Here is a 27,928-nt window from a genome sequence, read left to right on the forward strand (position 1 = left end):
GTTGATTTAGAGAATTATTTTTGTCACAAAGGTATATTTCCACATTTCCCCAAGATAGGTATCAATATATCCTACCTTCTATTAAATAGTCATCCTGTTTCTCTATAGAGATATGAAGTTTTTTTAATATGAACACTATTAATATGAATCACTACCTGTGATTCCTTGTGCATGAATATAAATTTACTTTCTTACTCTAAAATAAACACTTTGAGTTTGGGGAACTACCAGAAATACTAATAAAGTACAATAATTTTAAGTTCCCCCCCTTTTGTTGCCTTGTTGTTGTGGTTATTATTGTTTTTGTTATTGATATTGTCATTGTTGGATAGGACAGAGAGAAATGGAGAGAGGAGGGGAAGACAGAGAGGGGGAGAGACAGACAGACAACTGCAGACCTGCTTCACCTCCTGTGAAGCAACTCCTCTGCAGGTGGGGAGCCAGGGGCTAGAACCAGTATTCTTAATGCTGGTCCTTGCACTTTGCGCCACCTGCGCTTTACCCGCTGCCTGGCCCCCTATTTAAAGTTAAGTACCCCTTAATTTCCATTACCTTTTCTTAGAGCTGCAATACTTTTTACTCAGACTTCCTGTTTCTGGTACTTGCTCCCCCCCCCCGTTCATACTTCCCCCTGTCTGTGTTTAAATAAGTATAAAGCACTACAACTGTAAATGTTGGTCTCTTTTCATGTTCCCTCTCTTGTTATCATTCCCTGCTTGTCTCTCTCCCTCATTCATTCCTACACACAGGTAACATGCCTGTTCTCTGCTCTCTCTCTCTCAGAATGACAGTTCTAGGTATACCTTTAGGCATGGTTTTCTATTTACTTCAAACTGTTTCTGGAGAAAGTGGATATGCACAGAATGGTAAGTCATTTCTAATTTTTTTCTAAATGTTTAAAGGATTTAAGACTACCTGTAGTATATGCTTCAAGATACTTAGGTCCTCCCTAAAAGACCTAAGTCAAGGTCTAGATTGAAGTCAGTTTTGAAAACTTCCCACATATTCCGGCATTTTATATATTTCAGAAACCAGAACATCCTTCAAAGTTAAAACTCAGTTGAACATCCTTCAATGTTCAAAACCTCCTGGTGTTCAGATCATACCAAATGAGGATTTGGGTTCAATGTTGTGGGTGTTTTCTTAAACTGTAGCATTGTCAAGAAAGAATGTATTTTACTGTTCAGATATGGATGTAAAATATTGGTCAATAACTCTGTTCTTACAAAAAGAAAACCCATATTATATGCAACAGATGTGCTTTCTGGAGAACCTTTAATATAATTCCACCTTCCCAAGAAATCAAACAATATGAATTTTTCCTTAGATTTTTAGGAGGTTTCAAAAACTTAGAATCATTCATTATTATAAAATAGTATCCAGAAATAATAGCTCTATCTGAAACTTATTGCTGTTACATTTTTTGTGCCTAGACTAGAATCTATAATATAATAGCAATCTGATAAGTATTTGAAAATTTCTTCAAGACACATTTTGATAGATTAATGAGAAAGTCTTAGAAAATAACTGAATGGAGAAAGATCTAAGTTGATTGTCTCATTGAAATATGTATTTATCTCCACATCAATAAACTTAATATCAGATTCTTCTTGGTATTTTAAAAATATTAAAGACCTAAATATATAATATGTCTATTCAGTGAATATATTGTAATTACAACAAAACTGTAGAAAGAAGTGGGGAAGGAACAGAACTTGAATCATTAATTTGTTCCTAAAAAATTAGACCCTTTCACTTTAAGAGTAAAACATATTGCCTATCAAAACTATCAAATATGTAAACCTAATGACTCAGCTTTGATACTTTAAATCATGCAGTTACTAAGGATGGAAAACCCTGTAATATTTCCATGTCATAGGGTTGACATTTTCATAGTGTGGTCATAAATCATTTTGTGGGGGGGTGTTCATTATTCAATAGTAAGTGTTGTCTTGTGTAAGTTTGCACAGATAACTGTTTGGCAAGTAATACATAAGTCTCAGTCTTTGTAGTGTAATATATTCCTTCTTGTTCTCCTTAGTGGTTATACTATAAAAGAGCTAAGAATTCTAAGCAAAAACAGAGTTTTCAGTTAAACTTTTTAAAATTCAGATTATTTTAATATAGTGACTCATCCACGTAATCACATGAAAATACTTCCCTGTTTGAGGTTCAATGAATTCACAAAATCATCAGTTTCTGGGTTTTTTTTTGAAAGATAAATTACTCATCTGATAACCACAAGAAAAGGGGCTACTTTAAAATTTTCAAACCATTCATACTTTTAATAAGTATTTTTAGAATAGAAGAAAACCTTAAAATCATACTGTTTATTAAGAATAGCTTTATAGAAATACATGCTTAAAGAGTGAGAATTTTTTTCTTTCTTCTTTAAAATTTTTATTTATAAAAAGGAAACACTGAAAAAAAAACACAGGATAAGAGGGAGGGACAATAGATTCACTTACTGCCCTAAAACTCTGGGTATCAATCACCTTTAAATGAAACAGAACTCTTTTTCATGTATATTCTCAGAATTAAAATTCTTATTTTACCTTTTCATTATATTTGTCTGAAAGTATGTATCATAGTTAATTCTTATTGAATGCTTAAGTCTTTGTATATGTACATTCACTGAGTATTCATAATTACATAAATTTAGAAATTAGAAACACTGAGATTTAGATAGCCTGCGTTATCTGACAGGAGACCACAGCTATAAAGTTGATGAGCCAGGATTCAAACCTTCATCTGTCCTGTTTTGGCACCACAAATATTAAATATTGTGTATGTTATCTTTATTTAGATTTTTAAAAATTTAGATTACTTCTAACATTTTCTTCAGAAAATGCTATCTGATGTTGCAAATTGTTGAATGACATTTATTTAGCTACAAAGTAATTGTGACCAGACATCTGCTAAAAAGTCACTGTGCTATTTCCTAAAACAGCAACCTTAAATGCAGGATAATGTAGGACTTGTGCTTAGTATAGTATTTGAAAATATATGAATATATGCCAAACTCACTTTACCAAGCTGGATGGGAGTGCTTTGCTTAGCTGATGCTCAGTAACTGTGCTGTTGACTGATATTTCCCCCTTATGTTGTTTGTTGGAGAATTTTGGAATCATAATATTATATATAAAAATACTTTTGGTTCTGTTACATAGCACTGGTGTACATTTCAATGAGTGTCCATTGAATTATTAGTAGTGGTGGGAAATGTCATAGGATGAGTTAAAACCATCCACAACCATTTCAATGGAAATTGGCAGGTTTTATAGGATGAAATCTAAGTCCAAATTATTAAAAATGAAATGTGAGCCTTATGAGTTAGAATATCCCTCATTATTTAAAGGTTTCATTTAAAAAAAAAAGGCCGTACTCTGATCACATCATAGTTTTTGCTATAACTGTGAGCTGGGAAGATTCTAGGAGTGGACTTAAATAATAGTGCCCAGGCTAGGAAGACAGCAAAATCATTATGCAAAGAGCCTTTCATGCCTGAGGAACCAAAGGTCCCAGGTTCAATTCCCAGCACCACTATAAACTAGAGCTCAACAATGATCTAGTAAAATAAACAAATAAACAAGCAAGCAAGAATAGTCCCCACAGTTCTTATCAAGATGCCTTTTTTTTTTTTTTTTTGAGATTTGATGCTTTAACTCAACCAACCTGCCACTTGGCTGATTAGTCCATTCCTCACCAGTTTTACTAATATTCCTATGGGTGATACTGGATTATTCAAATAAATGAGAGGTGGAAGTGGTGGGCCAGAAAAGAGAGAGGGCACTGCTTAAATACATCATAGCTTTCAAGACACTGTAGTTTGATTTTAATGCAGTCTAATCTAAATGCTCTAGAAAGATCTAATTTCTAGTGTCATTGGATCAAAGTACTTAGAAGCAATCACAAATTCAACTTTCCCACTCTGAGAACCACTTTGGCTACTATATATTTTCTTTGATCTGATATGGGCTGTACTTGCAGATAGATTTTTCCAATATTGTTTTCTGTTAAATATTGTGAACTATGCTACAAATCATCTGCTTAATATTAGGGACCTCAATTAACTATTATATATTTAGGCTATACTTTCCAAGAAGCTAAAAAATATGGTTCCTTACAGACTTCCAGAATTTTTATTATGTCTATAAGTAAGAATGAATTTTAATAACAGAAGCAATATAATTTTCATGAAGTCTACCAGACATAAGTCATATCAGATTGTTTTAATTATTTCTTTTTTTTACCTCCAGGGTTATTGCTGGGGCTAACGGTGCTGGCACTAGGAATCCCCTGCTTCTGGAGGCCACCCCCTTTTGTTTTCCTTGTTGTTAATTGTTGTTGTTATTATTGTTGTCATTGCTGTCATTGTTGTTGGATAGGGAAGAAAGAAATGGAGAGAGGAGGGGAAGACAGAGAGGAGCAGAGAAAGATAGACACCTACAGACCTGCTTCACTGCTAGTGAGGCTACCCCACTGCAAGTGGGGAGTCAGGAGCTCCAACCGGGATCCTTATGCCAGTCCTTTGCTTTGCGCCATGTGTGCTTAATCCATTGCACTACCACCCGACCCCTTATTTTTATGATTTCTAATAACATGTAACTCAGTTAGTTTTATTAAACTTCCACATAATGGAGACAGTGACATTTTTCATTCGGAAGCCTATTTAAGCAAAGGAATACTACCCTTCAGAAAAGTGAACTTCTGGAAAATATTATTTTATTTCTTCAAAAAATACTTGGTAAATAATAAATAAAAATTAGTAATAAAGTCAAAGGTTAGATTATATGTTGTGTTGATAATCACATACACAGTAACAAATTTCTATTAAAATAATATTCTAGATATAGAATTTACTAACCCAGTTGCAGAATTATTTATAAATATTTGGAAGCCGTGTACTTACTGTGGTGATTTTTCTGTTACAAAAGATTTGTTTATTAAATTTAGGTTTGAATTTTATTTTTAAAAAAAATCTACATCTTTTATTTGTCAATGAGCTTTACATCACTTGATCTATCATCACTTCTTCAAGTAGATCAAAAAAGACTATTATTGCATTAAAATTGCTCCAGATTTCAAAATTGTGTGCTTATTGGCATCATTAATAGCTGTAGGTTTATTCTGCTTCTAGGAGATTTTGAAGATGCAGAACTGGATGACTACTCGTTCACATGCTTTAGTCAGTTGGAAGTAAATGGATCCCAGCACTCACTGACATGTACTTTTGATGACCCAGAGGTCAACAGCACAAATCTGGAATTTGAAATATGGTGAGCAGTGGTGGATTTAAGTAGTGCTTATAAATATTCTTTCTCTCTCTTCATGTGTTGCACAGTCATAGTAGTGTGGGGCCTAATAATCATTTATTATAATCAAATAAATTCCAAAACCTCCTGAAAATTCTTTTCCTTCACCAACACAATAAAGCTAAGAAATTCATGAGCTCATCTTTCAGGTCCTGCTACTACAGCCAAATAATGGTGATATGGGTCTTGGAAATTCTCATTCCTCCTTACTTCATAGCAGAATTTACAAAAGTTTGTTTACTTTATCAGACAGAGAGATGAAAGCAACTTTTTGTTATATGCAGTGCTGAGGATCAACTTAGAGCTTTACACATGCCACCTCTAGGCTTTACATACTGAGTCACTGTCCCAGCCACTCACAGTGGAATTGAAATCCCACTCGTTGAGAATACCTTACAAAAGATACTATTTGCTGGTCTGGTCTTGAGACCAAGTTATACTCAGGATTGTAGTTATCTGGGCTTAATTCCAATATTACCAACATTTACTTACTCCTTAACTTAGCTATAGGATAGTTTTTCACCTGCTAAATAATTAACATAAAGGAAAGTTGTGATACTTAAATAATTTAATACACGTAAATCATACAAAAGAATCATTCCACACACAATAAGTAATGGAAAAGAAAATTAAGTCCATATCTACAGATGCAGACCTCTCTTTCATGCTTTTAGCAAATTTGACTTAAAATGCTGCTCTCAGAACTAACTTCTCCAAAATTCACATAATTTTCTGTTGTTTTATGAGACTTTAGAGAAAAAGCACAGAAAAAAAAAAGAAGCTATATATTTGCTTTGAAAGTTTGGTAAAGAGCTCAAGAAACTTTATCTTCTCCATCCTCCACTAACCAGCTTCTGTTGCTCTGGGTTACTATCACCATTGACATGAAAAAAAATTATTCTTACATGAAATTCTGATGTGCGGCTATCTCCAATTCATATTAAATGTTCTATTTTTAGTCATTTTCATAGTAAGAAAGGTAAGTTAAGATTCACCAGCAGTCAAAGAATGTTTTTTCAGATTTCACAGATGTTCCCTCAGTGTGTCACAACAAATTGTCTAGAAAAGTCCTGCATTCTATATTTTGCACTTAATTTTCAAGAGAGTACCATATCTGTTCATGCAGCATTCCCCACTGCCATTATTGGAAAAATATAGTCTTGGAATTCAGTTCTGTGATGTGATCTCTATCTTCACTTCTAAAACATACTTTCCAGGAATAAAATATGTCTGGGGGAAAAAAGAAACTTACAACACCTAGGCTACACTGCAACAAGATTACATTAAAATACTCACACAACATATTTCAAAGGATATTGCCATTTTTATGATCCAAGTCTCCTCTGACAAAAAAGACTTTGACATTGGGTTCTCTACTTAGGTGTTTGATGGACTGCAGTCTATGTTTTCTGTGGTTTTTCTTGGGGAGGGTGAGGCTGAACTTTATGTCCACTTTCACTCACACAATATTTGACCACTTCCTTACCAACTTGAGCAAGCTTGCCCACTTCTTTAGTTCTCAGGCATCTCAAGAGACAAAGCTGAGGTAATAAAAATAGGCATGTGTGTTGGAATCACAATAACAACATACAACTAGCTCAGTAACTGAGGGACTTATTTCAGTTCTATAATCATAACAGCTGCCTTGCACTGAAGTAAAAGGATTAATGCCAAACATAAGTTACTATAAATAGTATTTCATTTCTCACTGTTCACTAGTCTGATTTTCATTCAAAATGTAATCAAGAACTTGTTTTGTGAATGTAGAAGCAAAGCAAATGAAACTCATTTGTTGAATTTAAGACTAAAGTTACTGAGAGTCCAGGGGGTTCAGCATATCTCAGTGAATTAAATTCCCTGTACTACATGAGAGAACCAAGTACAGTTCACAAACAATGGAGTTCCATGGGTGGTGCTTTGATGTTTCTCCATTCTTTCTTATTGTGCACCCCCACCCCCTTCTACGTTTGGAAAGACTTATTTATATTCACTAATGAAATTGGGATAAGTAGAGCTAGATGGGGAAAGAGAAAGAGAGAGAGAGAGAGAGAGAGAGAGAGAGAAGAAACAGAGCATCACTGTAACACATGTGATATAAAAGATAAAACTCAGGACATTATTTCTGAGAGGCCAACACTTTATGGAGTACGCCACCTACCAGGCCTGTCTCCCTCTCTCTCCACCTCTCCCTTTCTATCTGTCTCTCCCTCTCTGTCTGTCTCTCCCTCTCTATCTGTCTCTCTCTCTCTCAAAAAAAGGCTAGAATTACAATTGTTCCAGGGAAGGCCAGAAAAATACCTCACTGAATAAGATAGGGCACATATATTTCCATGTGCCTGACCCAGATTTAATTCCCAGCACAACATGTGCAGTACTATAGCAATGGAGGAAACTCTGGAGCTATGGTGTTCTTCCCTTTCCTCCTCAGCCTCTTTCTCTATGTGAATGAAAAGTGATTAGCAACAGTGAATTTTTTGCATGTGCAAGACCCAAATTCTGCCAAAATAATAATAATAAATATTTAAATCACCCAAGAAGTCTTCTTAGTAATATTTCTTGTGTATATGCTGTGTCCTGAGTTTACCCACCAGTGATGCAAAATCAAAATCAGCAACAATAAAATTACTAGAATCCTTTGGTTCACATTTCAATGTTATTTTTAACTAATTTCCATCATTTAAATATGTGTAATCTCTTAAATTTTTGATTTGATGATGAGCCTATATATCAATTTATCTCTAGAGCAGAATTCTGGCTGCTTCTTTTGTTTTACATTTATTTGTTTTTCCACAGAGACAGAGAGAAGTAGAAAGGGGAGAGAAAAGAGGCACCTGCAGTACTTCACACTTGTGAAGTTTCACTACCCTCCTTCCACGAATAGGGACTGGGAGCTTAAACCTGATTCCTCATGCCTGACAACATGTGCTATAATTAGTGCTCTACTGCTCAGGCCCTTTGATTGCTTCTGCTGAGTGAGCATTAAATCTGAGCTGTGAAATTAAATCCACTTTTCTTGTTTAAAGTATAGATACACCTTTGAGACATAAGGTTGGGATACTGCATTTTAGATATTTGTATAATATTCATAAACTGTTTTCAGAAAGTACTTGCATTTATTTTATTTCCACATTCTTGAGAGCATCACTGTTATCACATGTACCATCTACAAATATAACTTCAAACATGTTAATTTTATTGTTGTCAGTGGGGCTTCACCATTTCAGGCTGACTTTTGCTGAGAGATGAAGAGAGAAGGAAGGAGACTGGCTACAATAGTGAAAGCTTCACATAATGTAGTGGGGCCATTCTCCAATCAGGGTCACATGCATGTCAAGTGAGTTATTTCACCTATTCAATTTGCTGTGTTTTGTTTCCATCATTTACCACCAATGTGATAGATTGTAACATGAAAAATGTAATTTATTTTTTAGCTTGAGTAGTAGCAGCTGTCAAATGTTACTAATCTAATTCTTTCTAACACAAACCATACTAACTTTCAAAGAACTGTCATCTAGATTCTGCTTTTTCATGTATTTCAAATGAGAAATAAAGCTATAGTTGTTGCTCTTTTATTTTTAGTATTGCCATGTAAATATCTGTTCACACCAAAACAAGAATAGTGTTTTCATATGAAAATGTATGATATTGCAGGATATTTAATAGGGTAGAGGTGAAATAATCAGGTATGTTGCTGCTAAGGAACTAACTTAGCAGAATGTGGGACTGACATGTGTGACATGCCAAACCTGATCAGTGCTTTGGCCTTTTTCCCTCTCAACATATAGAGGAATACTTAAAATCAGGATCATGCACTATGATCACCATCAGTCTTTCCCTAATTTTAGTGCAAGGACATTAGCCATGAGTTTTGGATTAATACCACCAGTGGAAGTCCTACATTGTCAAATTACTGTTATTTGAATAATTGTAAGTGAATTTTTCCTCTTTCCTAAAATACGTTAGAACAATTCCTTTCAAAAAAGATGTGATTCACAAATACAAGAGCCACCTATGTTAATTTACATTTTCTAGTACTATATTTAAAAAGAAGAAAATAAAGCATGTGATTTTTTGAAGTTGAAGTATTTATTCACACAAACACATAGAATAGTCACTAAAAGGACACATTATTTTTTATTAGAGACAGAGAAATCAAGAAAGTGGAATCTCTTTCCACTTTCTCTCTTGATTTCTCTGTCTCTAATAAAAAATAATATTAAAAGAGAAAGATATCAAATGTGTATTTCCTTTCCTTTGAAAGGAAGAAATAAAATCGTCACTATTCGCTGATGATAATATACTTAGAGAACGCCAAAGATAACACACACACACACACACACACACAAACACACACACACACACACACACACACCAGTTGATCCATACCCTCATAATTGTTTCTATCTTTCCCTAGTGGGTCAGGGTTCTGGGGAGATGGGGTTCCAGGAAACATTGGTTAGGTCATCTGCCCAGGGAAGCCAGATTGGTGTCACGGTAGCATCTGCAACCTTGTGGCAAATAGCCTGAAGATCGAACTAAGCCAAATCAACCAAAAAACTCACCATCAAAAAAAAGTAAAAAAAAAAAAAAAAGACAATTACTAAGAACAGCTATCAAACACATAAATTTAAGTGGTCTGGGAGGTGGTGCAGTGGATAAAGCACTGGACTCTCAAGCAGGAGGTCCTGAACCTGAATTCACAGTCCCCGGTAGCACATGTACCAGAGTGATGTCTAGCTCTTTTTCTCTCCTCCTATGTTTCTCATAAATAAATAAATAAAATCTTTTAAAAAATGTAAGAAACAGAAGGCAAAATCAAACTAGATAACAAAGATTAGACAACACTGAAACTGTGGCTTTTCCATAGTTCAAATTCAGTAAGGCATTTTTTTTTTTTTTGGTTTTTTTTTTAATTTTTTTTCTTTTTTATTTAAGAAAGGCTAAATTAACAAAACCATAGGGTAGGAGGGGTACAATTCCACACAATTCCCACCACCCAATCTCCATATCCCACCCCCTCCCCTGATAGCTTCCCCATTCTCTATCCCTCTGGGAGCATGGACACAGGGTCATTGTGGGTTGCAGAAGGTAGAAGGTCTGGCTTCTGTAATTGCTTCCCCGCTGAACATGGGCATTGACTGGTCGATCCATACTCCCAGTCTGCCTCTCTCTTTCCCTAGTAGGATGGGTCTCTGGGGCAACCCTTCAGCTTCATTACTCCGGTGAGACCTTTCCTTTCATCGTATACTCTAATTCCATCTTAGGTGGTTCACTTTCTAACAAAGTCCCAAAACCTAGATATACACCAGTTTCTGTGAGAGAGAACATATGTTCACACGTATTAGGAAGGCATTTTTAGTTGGCTCCCCACTGATTTCTGACAAAAGGTTCAACCTTGGAATCTTGCTTGATGAGTGTAACTCCATAAGTGGGCATCTTTGTCTCTGACTGCCCCTATTTTCCCAAATAGGCCATCTCTGTCCTGGGGAATTGGGGGGGGGGGGGGAATAGAAGACTCATGATTTGCTATTCCTTTTTTTAGTTTTTTATTTTACTTTTTAATTTTTATTTATAACATGGAAACACTGACAAGACCACAGGATAAGAGGGGTACAATTCCCACCACCAGAACTCCTTATCCCATCCCTTCTTCTGATAGCTTTCCTATTCTATAACCCTCTGGAAGTATGGACCCAAGGTCATGGTGGGATGCAGAAGGTGGAAAGTCTGGATTCTGTAATTGCTTCCCTGCTGAACATGGGCATTGACAGGTCAATCCATACTCTTAGCCTGTCTCTCTTTCCCCAGTGGGGCAGAGCTCTGGGGAAGCAGGGCTCCAGGACACATTGGTGGGGTTATCTGCTCAGGGAAGTCTGGTTGGCATCATGGTAGCATCTGGATCGTGGAGGCTGAAAAAAGGAGTTAACATATAAAGCAACACAAATTGTTGATTAATCATGAACCTAAAAGCTAGAATATTGCAGATGAAGATTTGCGGTCTCCATTTTGGAAATACCTAGTGGGTCTATTTCAGATATATTCCAAAGGGCCCATGACTTTATTAGTTTTTGTCTGAGCCTACATATAAATGTAGGTGGACCCAAGTTATTGTCTGGGGAGATGATGTCATGGCTGGAAAAAGGGCTAGAAAGCTGCATCAGGGAAGAGTAGCTCCCAAATATGGGAATATATATAAATATTATTGACTGTAAACCCCATTGATTTGATCTGGGGCCCATATTCAACATAGGAGCCTATGTTACCTCTGCATCCCTGTAGGTTTGAGCTCACATTCTGTGGTCATGAGTAGGAACATTCCAAGTTACACCCATTTCAGGACCCAGCTTCCTCAGGTGGTACATAAGAGTATGGTTTGTTTGTTTGTTTGTTTGTTTTGGATTATACATTTAATATCATATCAAACATAACTTACTTTTTAAAAAAATTATTTATAAAAAGGAAACATTGACAAAACCATAGGATAAGAGGGTACAACTCCATGTAATTCCCACCAGGTAAGAGTATGTTATCCAATCCCCCTTCAGAGGATGGAACATTCTCTACCATTGTTGATGCACACTGAAGGCAAGGTCCTATGGAGCCCTCCAAATGGGGTCCATTATGCTGTTCCTGATCACCAGTGACAATGGAAAGAGGAATCTATTTGAGGTTTAGGCCCATCATGTCTGTGTGGGAATCCCAGGTCTTCTCGACTAGGGTCCCAGATAATGGGGTGGCCTGATAGCGACTAAAGAGTCATCATTAAAGTATGCCAGTCTCTTGTCCTTATACAGCCTTTGTAGTCCTTACTTTGATAAGGTTAGCTTTGGAGTGACTGAGGGAAGTATAAGAGGAAGTAGGTGAGATGGGTATCTATGCCTATGTAGAAACTATTTCATTAGGTACTTTATGGTGTTTTTTAGGTCTTTCTACTTGCTTGCTTCATTTATTGGCTCACTGCAAATTACTGTGCACTTTTGCTTTAAGGTATATATTTTGCCCTAATTTATGGATACATGTGAACATATACCCTATTGCATGGGACCTGGTCTATATCTAGGCTTTGAGGCTTTGTTAGGAAGTGAACTACCCGAAATGGAATTAAGGAGTCCTATGAGAAAGGAAAAATCTCACCCGAGTAATGAAGATGGTGGGTTGACATTCCACACCTGATGTCTCTGGACACAGTCCAAAGTGAAAGATGCTGATGTGGTACTCATTGCATTGAATAGGTTGGGTTCCACAGATGCAGTATCTGTTGGTATGAATTGAGAGAAGCATGCAGGAAAGTGAGCCCCACCCTAGAGGTTCCAGAACTGAGGGAAATATGGGCTTTATAGAGAAAGGGGAAGTTTCTTGCTATCTTAGGATTTAAGAAGGCAATATATAGTTATTCCTATAATCAAATTATTTGGCAATTAGGTTAACATTTGGCTGAACATCCACCCTCATCCTCCAACCAGAAAATGTTACTTTGGTGCCCTACTCCAAACTAATTCAGATCCTGTTTTGAGTTTCCCTTTCTGTTCTTCTTTCTCAACTTCTGTTTATCAGTGGGATTGTCTTTGTCTTTCTGACTTAGCTCACTTAACACAATTCCTTCTAGATCCATCCAAGATGGGTCAGAGAAGGTGGGTTCATTATTCTTAATAGCTGTGTAGTATTCCATTGTGTATATATACCACTGCTTTCTCAGCCATTCATCTGTTATTGGGCACCTGGGTTGCTTCCAGGATTTAGCTATTATGAACTGTGCTGCTATGAACATAGCTGTACACATAACTTTTTGTATACATATCTATTTGTACACATGTCATTTTCAGCTCCTTTGTGTATTTATAGGTGTGTTATAATATTCCACCAAAATTCCTATTTGTCTGCTCCTTTATAATGTATCTCTTATTGGCCTTGAAATCCTGAACACCTGAAATTCCCAAGATTTGAATCTTTTTTTTTTGGGGGGGTGTGGAGAATCTGTCTACTTGCTGCCCTCAAGCCACCATCTTGACTCCACTCCCCACATATTCTATTTCTACAGATTATCTATTTCTATATCTTTTCCCCTTTAAAAAATTCAGTTATGTAAGAAGTTGAAAATTCAGTTGCCTATCTCCCTTTTTAAATTTTATTTATTTGTTTATTCTGTCAGGATTATAACCAGGGCTCAGTATCTTCACTGAGCCAACCACCCACAGCAGCCTTTTTTTTTTCTTTTTCTTTTTATGTGATAATACAGAGAGAAATTGGGAGGGAAGTGGGAGATTGAGATGGAAAGAGAGAAAAAAAGACACCTGCAAACTTGTTTCACTACTCATGAAGATTCCTCCTGTGGGTTGGGACCTGGAGTTCAAACCCAGATCCTTGTACATGTGGCTTACCACCTGGTCCTTCCCTACTTCTTAAATAAAGAAACTGTATTTTTAGACAGATCACCAAACACACCTCGTATGACCTAAAAGTTACCATAAAAATAAAATAAAATATCACATCATTCACCTTTTTAAAAACATAAAATTCTCTTGTGTGTGTGTTCATTTACTCTTCAGACTTCAAAACTGAATTTTCTATTTTACCCAGAATTAGATACATATACATACACAAGTACATAGACACATACATACATGCATATATATGTATATATATATTTGTGTGTATATTGTTGTATTATAAGCTGTTCTGTCAGTATTGAAATTAATCATTAATTTTTCCAGATAGAAAGTTTTTAAAGAATATAATTTGTAATGGTAATGTTAACTGCTTAGTAGGTAATATTGTTTTTTTCTTAGTTTCTTCAAACCTGATCTAAGTTAGAAAAAGGAGGTTATATAAATGGCATGATTCAATTTGTAGAGAGAGCATTATGATTACATACTAATCTAGGGGCCATGACAGGAATAGGTTTAATTTTAAAGATTTAAAGTTTGCCAATGAGATTAAGAATTGTAAATAATCAAATTTATGTTTGAAAGTTACCTTCATTAAATATGAATAGGTTCTTCATACTGTTTTATAACTCCCTTTAATGAATTTTTGGTTATTTTTTCATACTTTACTCTTTAAGACAAATAAAAATAGTTACTGTGTTGAAGAAACTGTATAGTGGTTATGCAAAAGACCTTCATGCCTGAGGTTCTGAGGTCCATAAATACCATAAGCAAGAGGTGAGTAATGCTCCAGTCTATCTTTATATGTATTATAAAATATATTTAAAAAACAGACAGTTGCCCTCATACCTAAATAATGCATCCTTTTCAATAATCACTTATTACAAATAAAACCTTTCATTATTTTCATGAATATTCTTCATCTGTTTCAGGCTGTTCAAAGGTAATGTCTGAGGAAATCATAACTGAACTAAATAGTATCAAGAAACTTTTTTTTCTTTAAAACTGCAGTTCCAGGAGTTGGGCTACTGCACAGCAGGTTAAGCACATGTGCAAAAGTTTAAGGATCCCGGATAGAGCCCCTGGCTCCCCACATGCAGGGGAGTCACTTCACAGGCGATGAAGCAGGTCTGCATGTGTCTTTCTCTCCCCCTCTCTGTCTTCCCCTCCTCTATCCATTTCTTTCTGTTCTATCTAACAATGATGACATCAATAACAAAAACAATAATAACTACAATAATGGAAAACAACAAGGGCAACAAAAGGGAAAAAAATCAATTACAGTGCCATCCATCTCTAGTTATTGATGACTTGTTACAGGATCAAACTTGAAAGATCTAGCATGCAAATCCTCAGAATTACCACTGACAATCTTCCTGGTCCTAAGAAGCCAAATTGTTCTATTTTTTGCTCTCTTCCTTGAATATGTTCCTCCCTACTCACATAGCTGTGGTCAGAATTCAAATCATACAACTAAAGTGTGCATATGGTGTTATATAGAGAAACTTCTACTTGAATTAAGAAAAATTTCTTTTTTGTTTCTACAGTGATGCACTTTTATATGCAAAATGTTTGGATTTTCATAAATTGAAAGAGATGTATATTTTAATGACAAAGAAATTCTTACTAATTGGAGACAGCAACGTTTGTGTAAAGCTCAGGAGAAAGAATATTACTTGCCGAAAAATGAACATAGTCAATATAGGTAAGATGTTATATGTGGGAATACAGTTGCCAACATTTTAGATATTTGAAGATATCAATTGTGTATTAACTTTATGTTAAAAGTAGGCAACTTATATAAAACCTCTGCAATATAGAATAGAAAATTCTCTAATGTGGATTTTTTTCACAGAAATGTAAAAAGAGAAGTTTATGCTAGTAATGCTTATCATGAGAGAATTCTGAGAATATTCACTCTTAGATGTAAAAATAAATAAATAAATAAATAAATAATAAGGTGATTGACACCTACAGATCACTGAAAGTATTCATCTATAGATGAATGATCTCCAATCACTCACCAGCATAGTCTTTTTCTACCTCATCTTACTTTCTCCTGAATTTCACCATATACTACCCATTTTGAGAGTATTTAACTAAATAATTGAGTTATTTTAGAATGTAAATATGTTCTCTACATTATGTTTTCCAAAAAATGACTGGGGATATCATAATGGTTAGGTAAAAAGACTTTCATGCCTGAGTTATTCAAGTCCTAGGTTCAAGGATTACCATAAGCCAGAGTTGAACAATACTCTAGTCCCTCTCTCCCTCCCTCTCTCTTCCTCTCTTTCTCTACCTCTCTCTTCCTCTTTCTTTCTCTCTCCTTCACCTTCTCCCTCTTACTTTCCATCTCCCTCATGTCTATCCCTTTATCCTCTATATCTTTCTCACTGAAATCAAATAAATTAAAAAATGCTCAAGAATAAACTAAGTGAGTAGATACAGACATACATGCATGCATGCATGCATACATATACACTCACACAAAAATGAGAGATAGCTCACTCATCAGAGCCTTGGCCATAAAGGCAGATCAGTTTCAAACCTCAGCATCATATGGAAATTGCCATGGCACTAGAAAAACTACAGTACTGTGTCTCTCTGTCTCTCTCTTTCTCTCCTCCCTTCCACCCCTAAGAATGAAGAAACATCCTAGGAGCTGTGAAAACATGTATGAGTAAAGAAAGCCCTGGAGAGAGAGAGAGAGAGAGAGAGAGAGAGAGAGAGAGAGAGAGAGAGACTGTGTTAAGAAGTTGCTAATGTAATTGTGAGGACTAAAACCCATAGGGCAAACATGAGACTAAGAAATTCAGGTAACAGATGTTGCAGGTTTGAGTCAAAATTCTTCATGGCAGACTAGACAAGCTGGATACTCACACTGGGTATGTATGTTATATTCTTGAGATAAAATTCCTCCTTTTCCTTCTCTTCCTTCCCCTCCTCCCTCCTCCTTCCTCTTCCTCCCCTTCCTCCTTCTTTTTCTACTTAAGGAAATCTCACTATTCCCTTTTAAGGACCTTCACATTATTGATGAGGTTAACCACATTATGTAGGTCACCATGTTACTCAAAATCAGCTTATTTAAGCATTAATCATGCCTTAGAAATTTTTCTTTAGGCTAGTGCTTGATAAAAATGATGTATACTCATCAAACTTCTCTCGAAACTTATTGATTTTGAGGAGTATTGCATAGGTAAAATTTGATTTTGCCTAGATGTAAGTAGGCACTTAATACCCAGTGTGTATGCCATCTATATTAGTTCATTCTTCTCTTAATGTCAGCATTATTAAGAGACATTAATAATGAAGAGATGAAGATGGGCCAAGGAATTCAATGGCAAGAATTTTTCTGAGAATGTAGATTGTATTTTTTTTTTAATTAAAGGTAGGAACTATCTTTGTTGGTGTTAAGGAGTTGATAGCATTTTCTGCTGGTGTGTATATTTCTGTGTTACTGTTGTGTGTTCTTGGCACACATCTATTGCTACTGCTTCTATCAAAGGCAGCTTCCATATTTACAATGTATCTAAAATTAAGAAAAAAGGGATAAGCTTATGTTTTAACAAGATATCTAGGGATGGTGACAACCACTTCTTTTTCAGTACCTCTGGGCCAATGCTTAAGAGACTGTCTCCACTATGAATAAATGAGAGCAGTCACTAGGCCAAACATCACAGAAGTGTTTTCTAGTTCAACAGTGGCCCTTGAAACCCAGTTCAGACATTGTAAAGCCCAGTTCAATGTATAAAGTAAAAATTTCTTCAGCATGTTATAAGAAATTATAACAGTTTAGGTTAGCTTCCTCTCTATCTCTGTGTGTGTGTGTGTGTGTGTGTGTGTGTGTGTGTGTGTGTGTGTGTGTGTGTGTAGCCTTTTTTTCCCTAGATTTGTTAAGGCTTTTTTAAAATTTTGTTTATAAAAAGGAAACACTGACAAAACCATAGGCTAAGAGGGGTACAACTCCACACAGTTCCCACCACCAGAACTCCCTATCCCATTCCCTCCCCTGTTAGCTTTCCTATTCTTTAACCCTCTGGAAGTGTGGACCCAAGGTCATGGTGGGATGCAGAAGATGGAAGGTCTGGCTTTTGTAATTGCCTCCCTGCTGAACATCCATACTCCTAGCCTGCCTCGCTCTTTCCCTAGTGGGGTGCGATTCTTGGGAATTGGATGGACAACATACTCTATGCTACACCTGAGGAAGATGGGGGCTAAAATTGGGGCATCTTGGAACACTCCTACTCATGAACACAGAATGTGAGCTCAGATCTACAGGGTTGCAGAGGTCACATAGGCTTCTAAGCTGAATATGGGCTTCAGATCACATCAAATTGATGGGGTTTAGAGTCAACAATATTTATACACCTTTCCTATATTTGGGAGCTACTCTCTTCCCTGATCCACCTTTCTGGTCCTTTTTCCAGCCTTTTTTTTTTTTTTTAAAGAAAACTACATCATCCCAACTTTTTTCAGATGAAAGGGAAAGATACCACCACACCAAAGTTTTTCTCAGTGTGGTGAGGGCCAGACTTGAGCCACGGTCTTTTGACCTATATATTTTCCCAGTTTTTTGTGATCAACTATGAGTAAAAGTTATTTTCATCTCTACAAACTACTTATCAGGATGAGGTGAGTAAAACATCTAAGAGACCAGGACAGAGAAGCTCCCACCAGTAATGGATAGATAGCTTGTATACATGATCATCTAGGAATTTGGGTCCTTTCTCAGAGTTTGTTCTTCCATAGATAATATCTGTTTCCTTCCAACAGTATTTCTTACATGGTGCATGTGACTCTTAATAGCAGTGTTGCAAGACAGGTAGAAGGGAATGATGGACAAGAGTTTAAAGCTAAAGCTGAATGGACTTAAGATGACTGAGGTTCTGCTTCCAAGTCTTTTCTGGAAGTTCGGAACCAGTTCCAGAGTCTTTTCGCAACCTCTACGTAGCTAAGATAAGATGCACAGCCCTTTGGGGCTGGGTGGTGGTGCACCCAGCTGAGTGCACATATTGCAATACATAAAGATCTAGGTTTAAACTTCAGTTCTCACCTTCAGGAGGAAAGCTTTGCGAGTGGTGAAGCAGTGTTGCAGGTGTATCTCTGTATCTCTCCCTCACTATTACCCCTATCCTCTTGATTTATGGCTGTCTCTAAATTGAAATAATAATGCTAGGTCCCAGCAAATAACTGATTAAAATGGAATAACAAAAAACTCACAAACATTCTAGTACCCAAAAGTAGAAAGAATGTGTATTAGTGAAAAGTAATCAATAGCTATTATAACCAAAAATAAACCAAAAAAAAAAAAAGCTAGTACATGATATCTGAAAGTACATGATATCTGAAAATTACTTGCAGAAGAGCTGTAACAATAGTCTCTAACCTGTGGTTTAAGTTCTTGCAAGTAGTAATTAGGGTTTCTTCATTCTGTGGGTCAATAATCTTCAGTAAATCCAAGAGGTAAAAGAACACATACAAGAGTACACATGCGGAGTTTCTGGGTTAGAATGGGATGTAGTTGGTCCACACATCACTTTTCACATAACTATACCCAACTGTAAAGGAATCTTGGAATTGTAGTCTGACTTTCAGCTAGGAATAAAATTAATTTTTGTCATAAGCATAAGTCAGATACTGACACAAAAAGAAAATAAGAAGAAAAAGAGAAAACACAATTTTTAAAAAATGTGAACTTTAACAATTTTAATTATTACTTTGTCTTGACCTTATACGTTTTCCTTTCCAGTTAAACCTGAGGCTCCTTTTGACATAAATGTCATCTACAGAGAAGAAGCAAATGATTTTGTGGTGACATTTAATACATCACACTTGCAAAAGATGTATGTAAAAGACTTAGTACATGAAGTAGCCTACCGCCAAGAAAAAAATGAAAATGACTGGATGGTATGTAGGCTAACTGCAGTTATGCATTTTAGTTTTATAAGATAGAGACAGACTATGTGAAATAACCACACTACTGGGGCTTAGATTCAAACCTGGGTCATATACATGGAGAATCAACACTCTATCCAACTGAACTATTTATTCATTATGAAGTTTATCAAAATGGAGTCAGGTAGCGGTTCTCTCAGTAGGTCATGCACACTACTATGCTAAAGGATATAGATTTAATTATCATTTACCACCCAGCATTGGGGAAACTTTACAAGTGATGGAACAGAGGTGCAGGTGTTTCTCCTTCTTATTGTCTCTTTCTTCCTTTCTTTCTTTGTCTCTGTCTCTCAATATGTCAAAATAAAAAAATAAAATGGCTGCTGGGAGTGGTGGAAGCATGTAGGTATCCAGCCTCAGCAATAACCCTGGTGCAAAATAAAACAAATTTGTCAACATATGCAGATATGCTTAATAAATAAACTATATATATTTAATAAATAAGAGATATAATATATAATATTATTTAATGTTACACATTTTATAGTTCCAAAAGTACATATACCAAGCAAAGGCACCCTAGAAATTCTGTGATCAAAATGTTTCTTTTACTGAATGATATTTTACTAAATGATTCTCTATTCTTTATATCACTGGGAGTATGGACCCAGGATCATTATGGGGTGCAGAAGGCAGAAGGTCTGGCTTCTATAATTGCTTCCCCACTGATCGTGGGCATTGGCAGGTCAAGCCATACTTCCAGCTTGTCTCTCTCTTTCCCTAGTGTGGCAGGGATCTGGGGAGGTAGGGCTCTAGGACACATTGGTGGGGTCCTCTGTCCAGGGAAGTCAGGTTGGCATCATGGTATCATCTAGAACTTGGTGGCTGAAAAGGTAAGATATAAAGCAGAACAAAGTTGTTGACTGATCATGAACCTAAAGGCAAGAATACTGCAGATGAAGATTTGGGCATCTCCATTTTGGAAAAAGCTAGTAGGTCTATTTTAAGTATATTCCAAGGGGCCTATGACTTTACTAGTTTTTGCCTGAACCTGACATCTAATATGCAAGTGGACCCAGGTTATTGTCTGGGGAGATGAGAATAGTTGGAATAAGCATGCACTCTTAATGAAGTGGAAATTTAATCCTTACCTTTCATCACATGAAAGGTTAGATTTTTTTGGGGGGGGGTAGTTCTCTGCAGTTGAAATGTTCTGGATTTCCCCCTGCAATCTGTTGTAGGGAGAATACAAGAGGGAAGTAGTGTATGACACATTGTCAGTCTCCTCTAAAACCTCTGGGTTAATTCCAGTCCCTTTATATGCATGGAATGGATAGAAAACAGATTATTTCTTACTTATATATACTTTTCTGTTAGCACAGTAGCAGATTTGTCTATTTGCATATGTTACTAAATGCTACTTTTTTAAGTGTAGAGTTTCACTTTACTCCCTACCATTCCCCATTATACACACACATATAAAAAAAGTAATATACATTAATAGATATACAGTATTCACTAGAACACTTTATTATTTCATTGTTCATCTAGAAATTGTACAGATTGAAAAACAATTATCATGGAGAAAGGAATACTTTTGAGTAAACAGTTTCAGAACAATTAGTTCACTAGGAAAAAGAAATAAGTAAAATGTTTAAATTCCTCTCTGTATCATCAACAATAACAAAATAAGAGATGATTTAAATACAGTGTGTAAAACTTTAACTCTATGAAACTAGATAAATATCTTATTTAATCTTGAGAAAACATTTTAAGCATAAATAAAAATAAAACATTATTACATGGACAATGTAAAAAATGTTAACAGTACAACAAATCCACTACTTCCAGTGGCCATCCGTCTTTTTTGTTTGTTTGTTTGTTTCTTTTGGATAGAGATAGAGAGAAATTGAGAGGAAAAGGGTGAAAGGGAGAAAGAAGAAATACCTGCAGCACTGTTTCACCACTTTTGAAGCTTTTTTCTGTAAGTAGGGACCTGATAATTGAACTGGGACACTCCTGTATTGTAGCATGCACATTCTACTAGGTATGTCACTGCTTGCCCCCAACATTTTATTTTATTTTTTTAATAATTTATTTCTTTATTGGGGAATTAATGTTTTACATTCAACAGTAAATAAAATAGTTTGTACATGCATAACATTCCCCAGATTCCCATTTAACAATACAACCCCCACTATGTCATTCATCATCTTTTACTTTGGTGCAATACGCCAATTCCATTTCAGGTTCTACTTGTGTTTTTTCCAACATTTTTTACGTTTTAAAACTGAAAATGTGACAGCATTTTTTTTCTCTTTAGAAAGTGAATGTGTCTATCACAAAGGTGACACTTCTTCAAAGAAAGCTACAGGCTGATGCAATGTATGAGATTAAAGTCAGATCTTACCCTAGAAAATATTATGAAGGCTTCTGGAGTGAATGGAGTCCACCCTACCACTTCAGAACTCCAGAGAACAAGCGTCTAGGTGAGAGGTGACTATAGAGTACTTGCCCCTGCCCCTGTACTTTGTCAATATTTAAGCAAGAGAGAAATTAAAAAGAAATGGCCTGGAAAGCTTGGGCATCCCTAAAGATACTTTAGTGATATGCTTAAAGAATATTCTGCCATCTTTGACTTTTTTATGAAGAAAATTAATGTGGTAGGAGTAGCATTCCTATTAGACTCTGATCAAGTGTTGGCTCTACTGTCTTGGGTATTCTTGAGAGCTGCTATTTCTTCTTAGCAATGTTCTCATCTTCTTCTAAGCAATGTTCCGTCTACTTCCTCCAGCAAATGGTTTCTCCCAGGCACTTTTTTTTTCATGGAAGATGCTGAAATCTTTCTATAAAAATAAAGATATCCAGGGCATAGAATTTGCCAGGCAGGATGCCCCACATTTACTTTCCCTGTGTGAGAGAAGAGTGATTTTTTTTTGTTTCTTTGTTTCTGTTTTACCTTATCAGTCCCTCATCCTCATCCTCAAAATTTACTAAGATTATAGAGTAGAGCATCTACCTCATCTTCTCCCTTTATTTATTTATTTATTTATTTATTTTTTTGGCTTCTACCACTTGGTGATGGAATTAAAGAAAGAAGTGTTACTATTTTAATAATAGGTTATGTTAACATTTTAGGTGGTTAAAGTCAAGAAACTTATCACTCAAGTTATTGCTATATACTGAAGAAAAATATCCCTATAATGCTAGTACATCACCCTTCCTTTCAAAAATTAATAAGTAGGCCCAAGTGACTAAACTCAAAGCATCTCTCCCACTTCATATTAATAAATACTAACTGAGATTGGTTTTTACATTCCAGGTGAGATGAATTCTATTTTACTCACTACCAGCATTCTGGGTTTTTTCTCTGTGACTCTGATGGTCATCTTGGCTGGTGTACTCTGGAAAAAAAGGTGAATTTCTTTCATCAAGACTGTGGTTATGTGGACTTCCAAAGAAGCAAAATGCTAACCCTATTCATTGATGAGAAAAATACAAATTGGAAATAAGGCATTTCTATAATTTTAGTGCTTCACTCCTTCCCCATTCCCTGGCACTACTGAATTTCCATAGTCAATCTCACAGATGGTAAAAATATATAAATTGAATATAGTTCAACCCCTCCCCTAGACTTTTCCTTCACACATTGGAAAATACAGACTGTATCTGAAATCTTGAAGTATGTAAATTCATGGAACTTGCCTTCTTCCTCACTATAGACCAGGTTTGTTTCATTATGTGTTGGACACATACCAGTCAATTTATTAATTCTGTAGAAGGAATAACTAAGAATAAGGTCATACAATCTCAAACTGTTCCAATTCAAAAAGTACCACATTAAAGCTATTTTCCTAGGCAAATTAGAAACTTTTTTTTTTACTTCCACTAAAATCAGAATGAGGAGTAAAGAGAAGAAATAAGAAAATTGCATATATTGAGCAGATAAAAAAATCATTGGTTAGTTTCATAGCTGCATCATTGTCAAGCCTCAGTACTCTTTTCCTTTAAGGGGTGTATCATGGTTCTGTTTCAAACACCAAATAGATTATAGATCATTTGGTCACTTATCCCTCTTCTCGATGGATTGGTAAGATAATAGAGGTCCAGAGAATGCATATCACTTCTCCAAGGTCACCCACGTAGTTATGATAAAGCCAACACTAAAAAATAAATAAATAAATAAAAAACTGCTCTCTAGACTAAGTGTAAAGGTGCTTATTCTTTTTTCAGAATTAAGCCTATTATTTGGCCCAGTCTCCCTGATCATAAAAAGACTCTAGAACAACTGTGCAAAAAACCAAAAAAGGTGAGTGCTTCTGATATTTCTGTTGTTATTACAGGTAACCTTTCCTGAATATAAGTACAATCCTGTGTTAGGGGGCACTACAACAACTAAATATGTTATTGTGGAATGAAGATAGTGCAAGGTAAAATGAACATCATGATTTGATATTTTGTACAATCAAATTGAATATTTATTTCTCGTATCACTACAACCTTAATGTCCCCTTCTCTCTCCCTCTCTCTCTCTCTCTCTCCCTCTCTCGCAGAATTTGAATGTGAGCTTCAATCCTGAAAGTTTCCTGGACTGCCAGATTAATAAAGTGGATGACATTCAAGCTAAAGATGAAGCAGAAGGTTTTATGAAAGACAGTTTACCTCCACAATTAGAGGAGTGTGAAAAGCAGATATTTGAGGGGGATGTACAGGGACAAAGCTGGCCAAGTGCCATCATCACTCCAAACATTTTCGGAGGAGATTCACCCTTCAGATTCCAGTCTGGGGATATCAGTATGTGTGATGTCCCTGAGACCCCCTCCTCCAGGACCCTAGACTGCAAGGACAGTGACAAGAACAGACCTCATATATATGAGGGTCTATCACTAGGTCCTGGAACTGTACCCCATATTCTATCCCTTCCTTTCCCTTCCCAAGCAGGAAGGAACCCTGCTGTCCAGAGACAGACCCTCCGCACATCCTTGGGATTAAGTCAAGAGGAAGCTTATGTCACCATGTCTAGCTTCTACCAAAACCAGTGAACAGTAATAAACTCATCACTGGAACCAGCTAAGATGACCAAGATCCTAATTTATGTCCAAGCATAAAGAAGACACAATTAATGCCTGCCCCTCACTATGACTTACAAAGTTCTGAAATATCTTTGGAACCATTCCTGCCTGCCTGCTTTTGTGATCTTCAGGTTGATACAACAGCATGCATTATCAGAAATCAAAATGATTAAATATTTCATAAAGGAAAACATTGCATAAAAATAAAAAATTCAAGGAAGAAAGGGTAAGGAAGTAAGAAAGGCAGTAAGAGAGAAAGAGGAAAAGAATGATAGCCACCATTATTAGAATGTACTGTTTTTCCATTGTTACCCTAAGTGCTACCACACAGCTTATTTATTGTTACCACACAGCTTATTTACTGCAGCCTCACAATTCTAGGAAGAGGAAGCAATATTATTCTTATTTTATATACTTTATGATTGATGAACCTGAAATTTAAAAGGGTAAAGTAAGCTGCCTCTGTTTTCCACTCAGTGTGGAATTAAGATCTGATACCTCGGAATGTGACTGCAATCTCTCTGGAGTACATGCTTTCCTCTTCACGCAAGACTATTTCATTCTTAAGTGCCAAGTCTCACCAAAATCAGGATAATTCATATCCAAACTGAGTCACTTTTCAAAGTGATACTTATATCCAGTCATTCCAGGACAGCAAATATAAGCCCCGAAGTGTCCCAGAAAAGAGGGATAAGTATTCATCTAAATTAAAAACAAAAGAATTTATGAATACAAAACTGAATAACTTGTTTCATAATGTATAAAGTACCATGACCAGCCATGTTTATAGCAGGCAAATAAGGAGAGAAAAAGCTACATAAAAGTGATCAAGAGAGAATAAAGTGAAAACCCAGCATTTCTATTGGGTAGATGAATCTGTTTCTGTTCCTGGATATAAGTACATTTGAGCAGCAAACCAGGGATTAATTCTTCTATGTGTAGAGACTGCTCCACCTCAAATTCATCCAGAAAAAAAGTCCCCAGTTCCTCAGTTATGGATACTGCCACAAATTTCAGAACAAAGGAGTAATAAGGACATGTAGTAAATGACCGATGGTGGTCATGTACATGAAGACATAGAGAAGAAACTTGTCATTAACATTTGAGATGTGCTATCTCACATTTCTTGTCTTAGGTTAATTTCTAGTCACTATTTCAAATAAAATTTAAAAATTTCAAAGTCTGAATTTGGGGGGCATCTCTCCCAAAATCGCTCCTCTCTGATATATGCACAAAACAAGGCAGAGCAGCATAGATTCAGGGTTTTATCTAGGATTTGTCTTTCTCTACCTCCACCACACCCCCTTTGTTTTTCTGTTTACTGGAAGGACTGGAAGGGGGGCTAAGTTGTTGTTGCTTGTTTGTGGGGATATATATTTTTTAATTTTCCTCTTTGGTGATGCCTATAAATAGTTTTAAATTGTGGTCTGATGGACTTTATTAGGTTTAGAGACCTAATAACAATCAAATATAACAGATAATATTAGTCACTATATTGTGTATTGTTCATTCAGAAATAACTTTCTTTGAATCAGAATTAATGGATATGAGCCCACCGTCCATTAGATTTGCTTTAGCATTTTTGTGATTTCCAAAGTACTACCAAAATAATTTTCTTCTTAATTTTCCTGACAACTATTTATGGACTACAAGCTATGCACTAATATAGTGACAAATATAGGGATATAAGACTAATACAGTTATTATCTCGCACCTCATGAGATAAAAATGTTTACCTAAGGTGAGTTTTATAAGCATTACTATGATTAATACAAAAGGTTGTACTGAAAGTATATGCAAAATGTCCTATTGGAAAGAGTAGCAAAAATGTCAAAAGTGACATTCATTTATATGAAGGAAAAGTGGAGTCTGTCTGGAACATATGTAACACAAGACAATTCCCACTGGGTAAGCATGCAACATTAACTTTTTTGTGAAAATGTGAGCCAAGTCTCAAATAAAGGTCACCACATAAAACCTCATATCCCATCTAATTCTCTAATACCATCTTCACAAAAGTCCTATGAAGCATTACTAATATTATTTCTGACCTTTGGGACATCAAACAAAGGAGTCATCCTTAACTGTTCAAGACTGGAAACTGTTGTTTGTGCTTCTGGTAGATATAAACAGACTAACTTCAGAAGATGAAGTTAGAGGAACACTGAGATCCCCCCATCCCCTGCTTTACAAATCCTGTTTTTATTTCTGTTTCAGTGCTGTTTATCACAAGTTTGCTTGAGTTTAGTGTGCAAATGTCTTTCTATATTTGGAAACATAATATTCATGTTTTATACTATTATTACCATAATTGCTGCTAATGCTTGGTTATATTGTATACTCAAGGGGCAACTGTACAATATAAGATTACAATCTGTTGTTACCAGCTCCTCTTCTGGTCATGCACAAAATATAAAGTAGAGATGTAAACTGCTAGTTTTTTTATAGCAGGAAATGAAAAGAAAACTGAAAAATGGACATTTTTAAATCACTTAGACAAAAATATCTGAATCTAGGGGAGATTGGCTTAGTTGACATGTTTGCCTCTTTCTTCATTCTGGTTTCCATGGAGAGTTGCTATAGAAAAACCCAAGCACAGAATGTTTTATATGTGTATGCTTGCAGGGGTACAAGATTGAAACTGGCCAGGAAGAAGGTGAGAATATATGGTAGAATAGCTAGAAATGACATTTCTGTCAGCTCAGTGCTTTATTTTGTGATTTGTCTCTGAATTTGAGTATGTACTTTGAATTTGTATTACAAATATTTTGCAAGCTGCTAAATTTATAAGTATCTGATGTATCTAATCATAATTAAATGCTATGGAACTCTTTATATGACTCTTCTTGTCTTTTATAAGAAGTACAGATAGGGTGGAGAGATAGCATAATGGTTATGCAAAAAAAAAAAAAAAAAAAAAAAACTTTCCTGCTTGACGCTCTGAAGTCCTAATTTCAATCCCCATACCATGGAAACCAGAGCTGAGTAGTGCTCTGGTAAGAAAAAGAAGAAAAACAAGAGGAGGGGAGAGAAAGAGAAGAAGTACAAAAGAGAGAAATGGGGGGAGGAAGGAAGGGAGGAAGGAAGGAAGGAAGGAAGGAAGGAAGGAAGGAAGGAAGGAAGGAAGGAGAAAGGTAGGAAGGAAGGAAGGAAGGAAGGAAGGAAGGAAGGAAGGAAGGAAGGAAGGAGAAAGGTAGGAAGGAAGGAAGGAAGGAAGGAAGGAAGGAAGGAAGGAAGGAAGGAAGGAAGGAGGAAGGTA

The 27,928-nt window shown here is 35.9% G+C and overlaps 2 protein-coding genes across 2 annotated transcripts in view; one reads left to right on the forward strand and one right to left on the reverse strand.

The window, feature by feature from the left end:
* Window positions 1–702: 702 nt before the first annotated feature.
* IL7R (interleukin 7 receptor) lies at window positions 703–27,502 on the forward strand. The gene is made up of 8 exons (XM_007531245.3): window positions 703–866; window positions 5,141–5,279; window positions 15,247–15,404; window positions 19,452–19,609; window positions 21,921–22,086; window positions 22,920–23,013; window positions 23,831–23,906; window positions 24,151–27,502. The coding sequence occupies exons 1-8, from the start codon at window positions 755–757 to the stop codon at window positions 24,637–24,639; spliced, it is 1,392 nt and encodes a 463-aa protein (XP_007531307.2). The 5' UTR covers window positions 703–754; the 3' UTR covers window positions 24,640–27,502.
* CAPSL (calcyphosine like) overlaps window positions 10,804–27,928 on the reverse strand; it is a 91,989-nt gene continuing 74,864 nt past the window's right edge. The window contains exon 5 of the mRNA XM_007531247.2: window positions 10,804–11,224. The gene's annotated coding sequence lies outside the window, so the exon portion shown is untranslated. The remainder of the gene's footprint in view (window positions 11,225–27,928) is intronic.

This window comes from Erinaceus europaeus, chromosome 5 (genome assembly GCF_950295315.1).
Source record: "Erinaceus europaeus chromosome 5, mEriEur2.1, whole genome shotgun sequence".
NCBI lineage: Eukaryota > Metazoa > Chordata > Mammalia > Eulipotyphla > Erinaceidae > Erinaceus > Erinaceus europaeus.

Coding starts and splice junctions, on each gene's coding strand:
- IL7R (XM_007531245.3), top strand. CDS start 755: ATGCCTGTTCTCTGCTCTCTCTCTCTCAGAATGACAGTTCTAGGTATA. Junction 15,405..19,451: donor AATGAACATAGTCAATATAG/GTAAGATGTTAT, acceptor TTTCCTTTCCAG/TTAAACCTGAGGCTCCTTTT. Junction 19,610..21,920: donor AAAATGAAAATGACTGGATG/GTATGTAGGCTA, acceptor TTTTCTCTTTAG/AAAGTGAATGTGTCTATCAC.